The sequence below is a fragment of the Musca autumnalis genome, unplaced genomic scaffold (assembly GCF_047663935.1).
Source record: "Musca autumnalis isolate F117 unplaced genomic scaffold, ASM4766393v1 scaffold_5, whole genome shotgun sequence".
NCBI lineage: Eukaryota > Metazoa > Arthropoda > Insecta > Diptera > Muscidae > Musca > Musca autumnalis.
In genome coordinates, this window is record NW_027412088.1 from 193,831,703 (window position 1) to 193,844,932 (window position 13,230).

The 13,230-nt window shown below is 34.2% G+C and overlaps 2 protein-coding genes across 15 annotated transcripts in view; one reads left to right on the forward strand and one right to left on the reverse strand.

Moving 5' to 3' along the window:
• The window catches only part of a (arc), a 262,222-nt gene extending 261,622 nt beyond the window's left edge, over positions 1 to 600 (forward strand). For all 13 annotated transcript variants that reach the window (XM_073988186.1, XM_073988181.1, XM_073988190.1 and 10 more), the window contains one exon: positions 56 to 600. In XM_073988186.1, coding sequence (XP_073844287.1) covers positions 56 to 86 — 31 coding nt within the window. In that variant the 3' untranslated portion in view covers positions 87 to 600. The remainder of the gene's footprint in view (positions 1 to 55) is intronic.
• Positions 556 to 9,341, reverse strand: LOC141404656 (tRNA pseudouridine(38/39) synthase). 2 transcript variants are annotated; one of them, XM_073988195.1, is made up of 8 exons: positions 9,108 to 9,341; positions 5,876 to 6,399; positions 5,724 to 5,815; positions 5,156 to 5,490; positions 4,291 to 4,592; positions 3,972 to 4,232; positions 756 to 904; positions 556 to 693 (listed from the first exon to the last, which is right to left on the reverse strand). In XM_073988195.1, exons 2-8 carry the CDS (start codon positions 6,211 to 6,213, stop codon positions 620 to 622), a joined length of 1,551 nt encoding a protein of 516 aa, XP_073844296.1. In that variant the 5' UTR covers positions 6,214 to 6,399; positions 9,108 to 9,341; the 3' UTR covers positions 556 to 619. The 2 variants fall into 2 exon arrangements, with proteins under 2 accessions (XP_073844296.1, XP_073844297.1); XM_073988196.1 differs by having other exon boundaries at positions 9,214 to 9,322.
• Between the last annotated feature and the right edge of the window lie 3,889 nt (positions 9,342 to 13,230).

A 13,230-nucleotide genomic window follows, 5' to 3' on the forward strand; every position in this document is an offset into this window, starting at 1 on the left:
AGCTATAAAATTTTAAAATTTGTATTAATTTTTAATTTTTTCTTTCATATTTCAGATTGCAAAAGGCGAAATCCATGGGAGCTTGAAACTAAATAGAGTATATTAAGCTATAAAATATATTTCTAAAATTATTGTTAGTTAATAGTTTAATAAATGTTAAATTTTATCAATTTGTTAAAAAAAAAAAAAAACAAAAAATATATATTTAATTATATAAAGCAAAATAATGTACATTTAAGTGTAAAAGTTTTAGTTTTACCATTTATTAAAATATAATTATAAAAAAATTATTTATAATTAAAATAATTAATTATTGTAATTAAATTGTAAATTAAGAGAGAGAGTGAAGAAATATACAGCGTACAAAATACAAAAATGTCTTCTTGAAACTAATAAAAATTAAGAGTTAAAACATTGATTATAAAAATTTTAAATTAAAAAAAAAAAATCTGTTATAAAAGTTATAACTTTAACAAAGAAATCTATTAATGTTAATTAATTACACATGTATTTATGTATGTATGTAAATGTTAAGATTTCTTCAAAACTATAATTCAATTGCAAAACAAACTAAAAAAACGTTGAATGTTTAACCAAAAACTTTGATATTTTTATTATATCATTTAGGCTGACTATCGTTGACAATGAGCCGTTGCTTTTTTACAAAATGTTCTATGCGATTTTCCAAACTCTCTGCAAGAAAAAAATACGGATTTTAAACACAAATATTTGTTGTGAAATTTTGATTGGCTTACCACATCTTTTCCTTGTCAAAAGTTTTTGATATTGCCGTGGTTTAACACCGTCCTGCAGTAGTAGGACTTGTGATTGCACAGCCTGAGGTTTGAATTCCTCATCTAGAAGATTTTCCAAATTGTGCAGAACATTACGGATCATAGTGGACCTACAATAGAATAGACATTATTATTTGAAAATTTAAAATTAATATAAAACATTTTGAGCTTATAAATAAGCAGACGACATTGTGGACTTCCATAAAAGAAGAAGGCTTTTTGGGCAACCTTAAGAAAACCTTCTGGTCTTCCAAAATCAGGCTTTGTAGGCATCTTAAAGACGACCTTTAGCCTTCCTTAAGAACGTTTTTTAGTATACGACTTGAAAGACTTCCAGTAGACGAACAGGAAGGTGTTCTAATAGAGGACTAGAAGGTCGCCTTAAAGAAGACCGCCCATTGACAAGTCTGGAAAAAATATACTTAACAAATCTACGCCTATTGAGAAGCCTGGAAATAAAATATTTGTTAAAAAATTTTACGCCTATTGAGAAGCCTGGAAAAAATATTTCCTAAAAAAATCCACGCCTATTGAGAAGCTTGGAAAAAATATTCTTTAAAAAATTCACGCCTATTGAAAAGCTTGGAAAAATATTCTTTAAAAAATTCACGCCTATTGAGAAGGTTGGAAAAATATTCCTTAAAAAATCCACGCCTATTGAGAAGCTTGGAAAAATATTCTTTAAAAAATTCACGCCTATTGAGAAGCCTAGAAAAAATATTCCTTAAAAAATCCACGCCTATTGAGAACCCTGGGAAAAATATTATTAAAAAAATTCACGCATATTGAGAAGGTTGGAAAAATATTCCTTAAAAAATCCACGCCTATTGAGAAGCTTGGAAAAATATTCTTTAAAAAATTCACGCCTATTGAGAAGCCTAGAAAAAATATTCCTTAAAAAATCCACGCCTATTGAGAACCCTGGGAAGAATATTCTTTAAAAAATTCACGCCTATTGAGAAGGTTGGAAAAATATTCCTTAAAAAATCCACGCCTATTGAGAAGCTTGGAAAAATATTCTTTAAAAAAATCACGCCTATTGAGAAGCCTAGAAAAAATATTCCTTAAAAAATCCACGCCTATTGAGAACCCTGGGAAAAATATTCTTAAAAAAATTCACGCATATTGAGAAGGTTGGAAAAAATATTCCTTAAAAAAAAACACGCCTATTAAGAAGCTTGGAAAAATATTCCTTAAAAAATCCACGCCTATTGAAAAGCTTGGAAAAATATTCTTTAAAAAATTCACGCCTATTGAGAAGGTTGGAAAAAATATTCCTTAAAAAAACCACGCCTATTAAGAAGCTTGGAAAAATATTCCTTAAAAAATCCACGCCGATTGAGAAGCTTGGAAAAATATTCTTTAAAAAATTCACGCCTACTGAGAAGCCTGAAAAAAAGTATTCCTTAAAAATCCACGCCTATTGAGAAGCCTGAAAAAAAGTATTCCTTAAAAATCCACGAATATTGAGAAGCCTGAAAAAAGTATTCCTTAAAAATCCACGCCTATTGAGAAGCCTGAAAAAAAGTATTCCTTAAAAATCCACGAATATTGAAAAGCCTGAAAAAAGTATTCCTTAAAAATCCACGCCTATTGAGAAGCCTGAAAAAAAGTATTCCTTAAAAATCCACGCCTATTGAGAAGCCTGAAAAAAAGTATTCCTTAAAAATCTACGCCTATTGAGAAGCCTGCAAAAAATATTCCTTAAAAATCCACGCCTATTGAGAAGCCTGAAAAAAATATTCCTTAAAAATCCACGCCTATTGAGAAGCCTGAAAAAAAGTATTCCTTAAAAATCCACGCCCATTGAGAAGCCTGAAAAAAATATTCCTTAAAAATCCACGCCTATTGAGAAGCCTGAAGAAAAGTATTCCTTAAAAATCCACGCCTATTGAGAAGCCTGAAAAAAATATTCCTTAAAAATCCACGCCTATTGAGAAGCCTGAAAAAAATATTCCTTAAAAATCCACGCCTATTGAGAAGCCTGAAAAAAAGTATTCCTTAAAAATCCACGCCTATTGAGAAGCCTGAAAAAAAGTATTCCTTAAAAATCCACGCCTATTGAGAAGCCTGAAAAAAAATTCTTTAAAAATCCACGCCTATTGAGAAGCCTGAAAAAATATTCCTTAAAAATCCACGCCTATTGAGAAGCCTGAAAAAAAGTATTCCTTAAAAATCCACGCCTATTGAGAAGCCTGAAAAAAAGTATTCCTTAAAAATCCACGCCTATTGAGAAGCCTGAAAAAAATATTCCTTAAAAATCCACGCCTATTGAGAAGCCTGGGAAAAATATTCCTTAAAAATCCACGCCTATTGAGAAGCCTGGGAAAAATATTCCTTAAAAACCCTACGCCTATTGAGAAGCCGGGAAAAAATACTCCTTAAAAAATCCACGTCTATTGAGAAGCCTGGAAAAAAATGTTTCTTAAAAAAATGCACGCCTATTCCTTAAAAAATGCATGCCTATTGAGAAGCCTGGAAAAATATCCCTTAAAAATTCACGACTAATGGAAAGGCTGGAAAAATATTTCTTAAAAAATCCACGCCTATTGAGAAGCATGGAAAAAATATCCCGAAAAAAATCCGCGGCTATTGAGAAACCTGGAAAAATATTCCTTAAAATATCCAGCCTGGAAAAAATATTCCTTAAAAATTCACGCCGCCTATTGAAAAGCCTGAAAAAAAAATTCCTTAAAAATCCACGCCTATTGAGAAGCCTGGAAAAAATATTTCTTAAAAAATCCACGCCTATTGAGAAGCCTGAAAAAAAGTATTCCTTAAAAATCCACGCCTATTGAGAAGCCTGAAAAAAAGTATTCCTTAAAAATCCACGAATATTGAGAAGCCTGAAAAAAGTATTCCTTAAAAATCCACGCCTATTGAGAAGCCTGAAAAAAAGTATTCCTTAAAAATCCACGCCTGAAAAAGTATTTCTTAAAAATATAAGCCCGAAAAAATATTCCTAAAAATCCACGCTTGAAAGAAATATTCCTTAAAAATCCACACTTGAAAAAATATTCCTTAAAAAATCCATGCCTTCTGAGAAGTCCGAAAAAATATTCCTTAAAAATCCACGCCTATTGAGAAGCCTGAAAAAAAATATTCCTTAAAAATCCACGCCTATTGAGAAGCCTGAAAAAAATATTCCTTAAAAAATTAATATCTCTTCCAACTTACTTTATACTAAACTGTGTCCATTCACTTTGAACATTTTCTATGAGTTTTTGTAAGTTTTCCTCATTATATATCCAAGGGCAGATATCGGGTGTTGTATCAATATCCATGACATTTTCTTGTGCAGCAGGCAAAGCAACTTCTTCGGTGGGTGCTTCTTCCATTGCCGCCAGCTCTTCATCTGTTCGACGGCATGTTTTTTCACGAAACTCACACTTGAAGAGATTTAATGGCAAACCAATTGCAGGGGTATATTGAGGTTTACTAGAATAGAAATATTCACATTTAGACACTTTATTCAAAAAATTGTTTAACAACTTACCATGGATTCTTTTCCACATCCAATAACTCGGTTATCACCTCTGGCTCCTCTTTCTCTTGACCAATTAATAACAACACCGCCATTATGCAGCGAATTTGATGCCACAGAAAAGCATTTGCCTTGATTTCCAAAAAATACATTGAATATCCTTGTCGCTGTTCATCCTGGACATTGGGGCAGGGTAACACATTGGCCGATTGTAAATTTCTTATGTAATTTGTAACACCATTGTGGACATCCATTTTACAAAAATTACGAAAATCACCATGGATTTGTAATAATTTGCAAGCTTTTTGCATGGCCTATAGAAAAAATAATAGCGGTATTCACTCATTGTGGTAGATTTACAACTCTTGTTAATGTACTATATCTACCAGGGTTTTTTACAACGAAGTGTGAATGTCTTTTTTTTGTGAATATCGTAAACAAATCAAAGCATCTTAACGTCGTCCTAAGTCTATCTTTTAGTTTCAGTTTTATTACACTTTTTTCATAAAAAATTGTTTTTTCTTGCCTCTATTCTTTTATTCTTTTTATTTTTCCCATTTTTTCTACAAAAAAAAAAAAAAAAACAAAAAACAAAATTTCCGACATAAATAAAACTCACAACAAAGTGACGACACAAGAATCAGCTGATCTAACCCTTGTAAAAGTACAATGGAATGTTTACAATACTTTTAGGTCGAGTAAATTAACAACCCTGTTGTAAATTAAACTTTCATGTATTTTGTTGTTATGGCATTGTAAACACTTGTAGATCTACAATATTAACAAGATGTACAAGATCTACAATGCCACTTTACCAACATGAGTGAATACCGCTAATAACAACAATAAATTACCTTTATTACAATCCATTACTTACCTCAATATTCAAATCTCCCTTGGGAAAATAATAACGATATGTCCGGGCGACACAATCAAATCGTGCACTATATACAGGACTACGCAAAGGCATCCAGGCAATGCACTGGATATTTTTGGGTAATATACGATTTAAAAGGCCACAATAGTCTATTTCATTTTTCAAACTGTCTTCATCAAATTGCTTTTCAGGTGGAAATTTGCTACGCACATCAATTGATATCACTTGGCAAAAGGCACTAACTTCTTTGTCAGTTCGGCCACAACGATGATAGTTGGAAGAGTTGCGCGATTCAATTAGGCAGGCTCGTGTTAAGGCCTTAAACAGGTGATATTCTAAAAGAATATACATACATTATTTAAAATAAAAAATATATTGAAAGTTCCACTAACGGCCTATAAAAGGCCGGCCAATAAGTCCACCTGATTGTTATGTTTTTGTAAAAAAAACATTATTTTGATTTTAAAAAAAGGTCTCAAATCAAAATAATATATAATCTATTATGCTTGTTGTTTAAAAAGTATTCTAAATGGCCGACCTTATGTAGGCTTTGTTTCCATTTACAAACCTATAGTAGCATTGGAATCCTCCTGACAAGCAAATCCTTGATAATCCCAGCCAAAGTAAAGGAACTTCATTAACACATGTCTTTTGTGGCATCTGAAACAAATTACAAAGAAATAATTTGCTTATTCCAATACATTTCCACCTTTAACTTACTTGCTGAAATCAAACTCCCGTTTTTTGTTCTTTTTGTTCGGAACTGTAGTTTCTGATGTTTCTCCCTCAGTACTAGTTTCCGTTACACCTTTAGCATTCTTAGCAGCGCCAGATTCTGCATCCATTTTGCATTGTTCATTTACTCTACTTAGGTCCTTTAGTTCATCTCTCAAGTCCTCATCATTCTCGTCAAGTTTTTTATTTAAAATATTTTTCAGTTGAAAATTATACGCCTCAAGTTGAATGATTTTATCAATTAACTCAGTTTTTGATAGTTTTTCTAACTCTTCTCGTGGCAGACCTTTTACTCGTTTATTTATTTGAATTTTGGAAGACATTTTTAATTCAAAATTTGCCAATTCTTCGCATTTAGATCCGATTTGATTGTCCTTAAAATTTGTGTTGTACCCTTAGAGCTTCCTGGTCACAAAATTGCCACAGCTTATGTCTTAGAGGTACGCAAACCTTGTATCTTATTAAAAGGTTGTCGTTTTTAGGCAGCGATTATCAGCAATGACTTCTTTCTGCAGTTAAATTCAAACGTTAAAATTGATTTTCTTTAAGAAATTAACGAAGGCTGGTGTTTTAGCCCAAATATGTTCATGAAATCAACTGTGGATCTTGAGTCTTAAATAAATGAATGTATGGACTTCTCTCGTTTAAAAATTTATTGCAATATATCATGAAAGCTTAAAATATCACCTTTTGGAACTCCTTTCCTTTACCGACCCACCACAGAAAATTATCAAAAAAATACCACAGATAGTGTTTTTTATCCCGATTCCAACCATGTATTGCATTTGTTGCGGAAATGTATACTTCCCGAGTTAGGGGCCTCCAAAGATCCACAAAGGCCCTAACCTATAACTTTGGCAAAACATCGCAGAAAATTATAAAAAAAAAATACCACAGATAGTGCTTTTTCCCGATTCCAATGATGTATTGCTTTTGTTGCGGAAATGTATACTTCCCGAGATATGGGCCTCCGAAGATCCACAATGACCCTATTCTAACAAATTAGATATTTCTCCAAATAGCCGGCCTTCGGCCGGGATTTAAGACCTTCTCCTATGGCCAGGTGCAAATCTCGGGAACGGGAACAAAATTTTCTTTTAAATTAAATATTTTTCACTAAACAGACGGCCTTCGGCCGGGATTTAAGACTTTCTTCTATGGACAGGTGCAAATCTCGGGAATTAGAACAACATTTTCTTTTAAATTACACATTTTTCTCTAAATAGCCGGCCTTCGGCCGGGATTTATGACTTTCTCCTATGGACAGGTGCAAATCTCGGGAATGGGAACAAAATTTTCTTTATTTAATTTAATATTTTTGGAGGCCTATATCACGGGAAGTATACAGGCTTAAATATCGTTTAGTGGCACCTCTCGGATCGGGCTGAAATTTTTACAGTAGATAGTGCTTGGCACCCTGAATACAACGATATATAATTTTCCGGGGGAAGTCCATACTCCCCGAGATATGGGTCTTGACATTTCGGAAATTTCGAACTTTCACACCTTTAGGTTGTTTATGAACACCTCTCGGATCGGGCTGTAATCTTTACACTAGATAGCCCTTGGCATCTTGAATACAACGATATATAATTTTCCGGAGGGAAGTCCATACTTCCCGAGATATGGGTCTTGACATTTTACAATTCTAACGTGGGCAATATGGGCATCGCTTTAAAGCTTATAGAGAGTACTTTTATGCACGCCCACTTTTGTCATTGTCCATAGGAGAAAGTCTTAAATCCCCGGGCGAAGGCCGGCTACTTAAGAACACTTTCACTTTAAAAGAGAGTTTTGATCGCGTAATCCACTTTTGTACCTGTCCATAGAAGAAAGTCTTAAATTCCCGACCGAAGGCTGGCTACTTAAGAACACTTTCAATTTAAAAAGAGAGTTTTGATCGCGTAGCCCACTTTTGTCCCTGTCCATAGAAGAAAGTCTTAAATCCCCGGCCGAAGGCCGGCTACTTAAGAACACCTTCAATTTGAAAGAGAGTTTTGATCGCGTAGCCCACTTTTGTCCCTGTCCATAGGAGAAAGTCTTAAATCCCCGACCGAAGGCTGGCTACTTAAGAACACTTTCAATTTAAAAAGAGAGTTTTGATCGCGTAGCCCACTTTTGTCCCTGTCCATAGAAGAAAGTCTTAAATCCCCGGCCGAAGGCCGGCTACTTAAGAACACCTTCAATTTGAAAGAGAGTTTTGATCGCGTAGCCCACTTTTGTCCCTGTCCATAGGAGAAAGTCTTAAATCCCCCGCCGAAGGCCGGCTATTTAAGAACACTTTCAATTTAAAGGAGAGTTTTGATCGCGTAGCCCAATAATAACTTAATAAATTATTGTTAGAAAATTTAATTACGATTATTAATTATTGATTCCATTGGAAAGTACTCTTCGTGAGCTTTAAAACGAGTCCCATATTGCATAGTTTTTAAAAACAATGGTGATAAAAGAAGTCAAGACCCATATCTCGGGAAGTACGGACTTCCCCACGGAAAGCTATATATCGTTGTGTTCAGTGTGCCAAGGGCTATCTACTGTAAAAATTTCGACCCGATCCGAGAGGTGCTCATAAACAACATAAAGGTGTTACAAGTACGAAATCTCCGAAATGTCAAGACCCATATCTCAGGAAGTATGAACTTCCCCCGGAAAATTATATATCGTTGTATTCAGGGTCCCAAGGGCTACCTATGGTAAAAATTTCGACCCGATCCGAGAGGTGCCCATAAACAACCTATAGGTGTTAAAGTACGAAATTTCCGAAATGTCAAGACCCATATTTCGGGAAGTATGGACTTCCCCACGGAAAGCTATATATCGTTGGAATCAGGGTCCCAAGGGCTACCTATGGTAAAAATTTCGGACCGATCCGAGAGGTGCCCTTTAACGACCAAAATTTTAGACTAGAGCCTTTGTGGAACTTTGTAGGCCCATATCTCGGGAAGTATACATTTCCGCAACAAAAGCAACACATGGTTGGAATCGGGATACAAAGCACTATCTGTGGTAATTTTTTCATAATTTTCTGAGGTGGGTCGGTAAAGGAAAGATAAGCCAAATTTGTTCTATTTTATAGGATTTCAAAATGTATTTATGTTTTTCCTGAACAAGTTTTTGGAACGACCCTATTATTCAATATTTATCTTTGACAATTAATTTTCAATAACTAAAATGTTGTTTTTGTAAATTTGTTAGTTGTTGTAATTCATGCATTTACCTTATATGAATATGCCTTGGTTGGAGTTTTCAAGTTTTCAAAGATGATTGAACTGAATGAATGGATGAATTCAAAAATTTGATTAGGCAAAATGAAATCCACTAACACGATACTAGACTCCAAATAGTTTCTTATATTTTTGGTGACGGTTGTAATTTTTCAAAACACTTGGTTTATTTTCACTTCGCAAACGATTTGTTTACATTCCTCGCACATTTTTTCCACCTTCTTCATAATTAAGGTATTCATGCAGAAGTGATAACAGTTCAACGATAAAATGGTGTTTCCAACTTTTATCTACAAATATTTTGATAGCATGGTTGGCAACTCCAGTTTGTCGTTGAAGTGTTATCATTCTGCATGAATACCATAATTACTCCCATATCTACCCAGCAAATAAATTTTGGAAGTTAAGTTGTGCATGTGGAGTTATAGAGCCTGTTTCACTATGTCGAAAGAAAATGAATGCGAACGAAAAGCACCTAAACTTTGCTTTTCATGGTAATATTCACTTTGTTTTTGCTTCTAAACTACTACAAAATTTGAAAATCATACACGAGTTGAGTAGTTTTTCTTCCGTTTTCTTTTTCGTTCGACATAGTGAAACTGACTGTTAATTTCACAACATCCTTCGATGCAGTCCACATGGAGTTATGAAAAATGCCCTCCGTTGGATACAATTTATAAGCAGTTGCTCTAGAGATCCCTACAAAAAAAACCAGTTGGTTGATCCCTACCCGCCGCTGGCGAAATCATTTATTCTAAAGATAAGAGGGAGTGTATACAATTCTAAGAATTTGTTATAAAATCAAGAAATAAAAACTTAAGTTGGGAACATTTTTGCGGTTGTTCACGACACGGAAATTTTTAATGGTGTGGAGAGAAGTTGGAGTCCATGTCGAAAGCTGAACTATTGATGGGAAGGCAACACAAAAAAACCTTTAGGATGATGAAGCAAAATCAGATGCGCTTGGATTAATTGGAGAACGGAGAAAGTAAACTCAAATGTGATTGAATTTATTGGAAACTTATTTAATTTGTGTTTATATAATAAAGTTCTTTGTATTAATCATTATCATTCTACCATGCACCATACATTTCATGGGGGGCAGTTTACAACTTTTACTACTTTTGCCGGTTTTGCCAATTTCAAAAGTAAAGGAACAGACCATTTATAACAAATTCTTAGGCCCGTTCTTACATCTTGTCTTTAAAGTCCATTTTAGTTATACCTTACTTTAAGAAAATTAAAGAATAAAGTTTGCATTACCAGGGATGTGTTATTATATCTTCCATTTAAAATATGGTCTGTTCCTTTACTTTTGAAAATGGTAAATCCGGCAAAAATAGTAAAAGCTGTAAACTGCTCCCACATGAAGAAAATTGAGTTTATGGGCGAGGGAGTAGAGAGGAATAAGTCCCAATTTACATTGGGCGAGTTTACTTGCGGCAATTGTCATTTTGTAGGAGAGAGAGGTGAGGCATACGGTAACCCTTTGCCTCTCAGCACCCTCTCTCACCTACAAACTGACAATTGCCGCAAGTAAACTCGCCTAATGTAAATTGGGACTTAGAGGGGGTACACACACCTCTGTACTGGCAAATTCTGTTTTGTTTCGTTTTTCTTCGTATACAACCAGAAGTTGGCTGCAGATATGTTTTTGCATTTTCTTTCATTTTATTTTCTCTGTCGAGAAACAAACAACAGCGAAGACAATTGAAAAAAACTTTTGGAGGAAAAACTATTTTTTTAAGCAAAAACAATTCGAAATAAATGGAAATTTCAAAATTAAAATGCAATTCAAGGGTTCCTTTAATACATAATTAATTGTTTATTTTGCCTTGGCTTTGTTTTTGAATAGCGCAATGAGAAAATGAGTGTGAAGAAGAATAAGAAAAATTATAAAATTGACACAAACATGATTTGCGTGTCTAAACAACAAGGAAATTTTAAAAGAAATTGAGAAGAAAAATTTTCTTTCCAGTTTGAATGTCTAAACACGGTCTAAAGAAACGCTTTTCGAGTAAAAAGTGGTAAAACTAGAAGATTCTTGTACGTAAAGGAACAGAGCTATAAATGTTAAATTTTGTAAAAATATAGCAATATCAAGCAAAAAAGTCTGTATACATAAATTTACTCAAATCTGATTGGTTGATTTGAATTTGCTGACAATTTGTTCTTGCTTTTGGTGCAGCATACTCTCGGGCGCATTTTAAGTTTTAAAAGGAACACAAAGTTTCTTTCAATTTTTCTGGCGCTTATTATTAAAGAAAACATGTAAGAACAAAAAACGGGTTATCTGTCCGATACCGGCCTAAATTTAACTACAGAAAGGATGTAATAATGGGCCTTAGAAATGTATACACTCCCTCTTATTTTTGGAATAAATGATTTCGCCAGCGGCGGGTAGGGATCAACCAACTGTTTTTTTGTAGGGATCTCTAAAGTAACTGCTTATAAATTGTATCCAACGGAGTGCATTTTTCATAACTCCGTGTGGACTACATCGAAGGATATTGTGAAATCATAACTCCACATGCACAACTTCCAAAATTTTTTGCTGGGAATAGAACAAGAGAAATTTTCGAACGCCAATGCCAAACGCAAAATTTTACCCAAACGTTGGATGTGTTTACAGCGGTGGTGCTCAAAATATTTTGTGCATTAGTCTCTCTGAGAAAGTCTTTCTTTTTCTAAACAACGACATATGAGAATAAAGAGTACGAGTATTGTTGTTGTAGGCACGTTAACGTATATGGGCTGTTGTTGTAGCAGCATAGAAACATACGTAAAGCACAGGTTTGATGCTGGGATGGCAGCCGCTGGCCGAAACACTATGGTTTCGGGTCAATCCGGTACAAAAGAACCCGCTGCCGTGGGATTGACGTAGTATTAACAAGTAAGAAAGTATCAGTCAGCTGAGCCGACAGAGATATACCCTCAGCCACGTACCCGAAGAAAAAAAGTTAACACAATACTTCTGTAGGGTTTTTAGCTGTTGGGCAAATTTTCCAGGATGGAAAGGCGAGTGCATTTTTTTCAAACTTTGGGTAGGGTGTACCCATAGGAGTGATCCGATGTAGTACATATTTGGACCTAATACAAATCTGTAGGAAATATTTTTTTCTTTATTAGTCTATGGATATTTTCCTTACAGACTACATAATTAAATATGTTGTACTTAATTTTATATATTACAATTGAATCATGGCAGAACTACCAGGTAGTGGTCTCACACCAGCTGATTGAACATGAAACGTCAAATCCCTTTATAAAAAAATTATGTTTGTTGTAATATTCCCAACAACATAAAGAAAGTTTTGACATAACAAATTCAAAATTTTACGATGCCACTACCTGGTTAATTGTGCCATGAATTGAATTTAAATATATTACAATTTGACTTTTCAATTTACAAAGTTTGATCTAAATCGATTTCTCTCTTAAAGGGTTATTTTACACATAAGCCAGTTTAGATGGTGCCGGTAGGATTTTCTGGACCTTTTTGGGTCATTATCTCAGGAAGTATGGACTTTCCCACGAAAAAAAAAATACTACGTCGTAACAGGGGCCGCAAGTGCAACCTGCTGCGTCACAAACTAATAAGATCAGTAGTGCGATTCTCTAACTCATTTTTTGAGTTACCGACAAATGTCGGTAAAATTAAAATGCTTAAAATTTCGGTAGTTAACGATATTATTCGGTAAGTTAGCGACCAATAAAAAGTAGTCGTAGAGTTCTACCGATAGCAACAATGTTGTCAACTTTTATTTGAACTTTTCATTCATAATTTTGCGTTTTAATGTTACCGATTTTTGTCGGTAACTCAAAAAATGTGTTGGAGAATCGCATTACAGAGAAGAGTTGTTAAACTATACTTTTTCCAAATTTTGTGTGGGAGATACTCAAATGAGTGGACAGATATAGTCCATATTAGAACTCGATCTATGCCTGAAAGTAATATTACCAATAGCAAAGTTTGCCTCAATTCGGTTATTCCCTCCTAGAGTTATCATGCCCACAATCTTGGCGAAAAATTTTGAACCTTTGTGGGGGAGGTACCGGAAGGAGTGGACCGATATGGTCTATCTTCGAATTTAAACTAAGTTTGGACAAAATATT

Coding starts and splice junctions, on each gene's coding strand:
- LOC141404656 (XM_073988195.1), bottom strand. CDS start 6,213: ATGTCTTCCAAAATTCAAATAAATAAACGAGTAAAAGGTCTGCCACGA. Junction 5,816..5,875: donor CGGGAGTTTGATTTCAGCAA/GTAAGTTAAAGG, acceptor AATTTGTTTCAG/ATGCCACAAAAGACATGTGT. Junction 5,491..5,723: donor GGATTCCAATGCTACTATAG/GTTTGTAAATGG, acceptor ATATTCTTTTAG/AATATCACCTGTTTAAGGCC.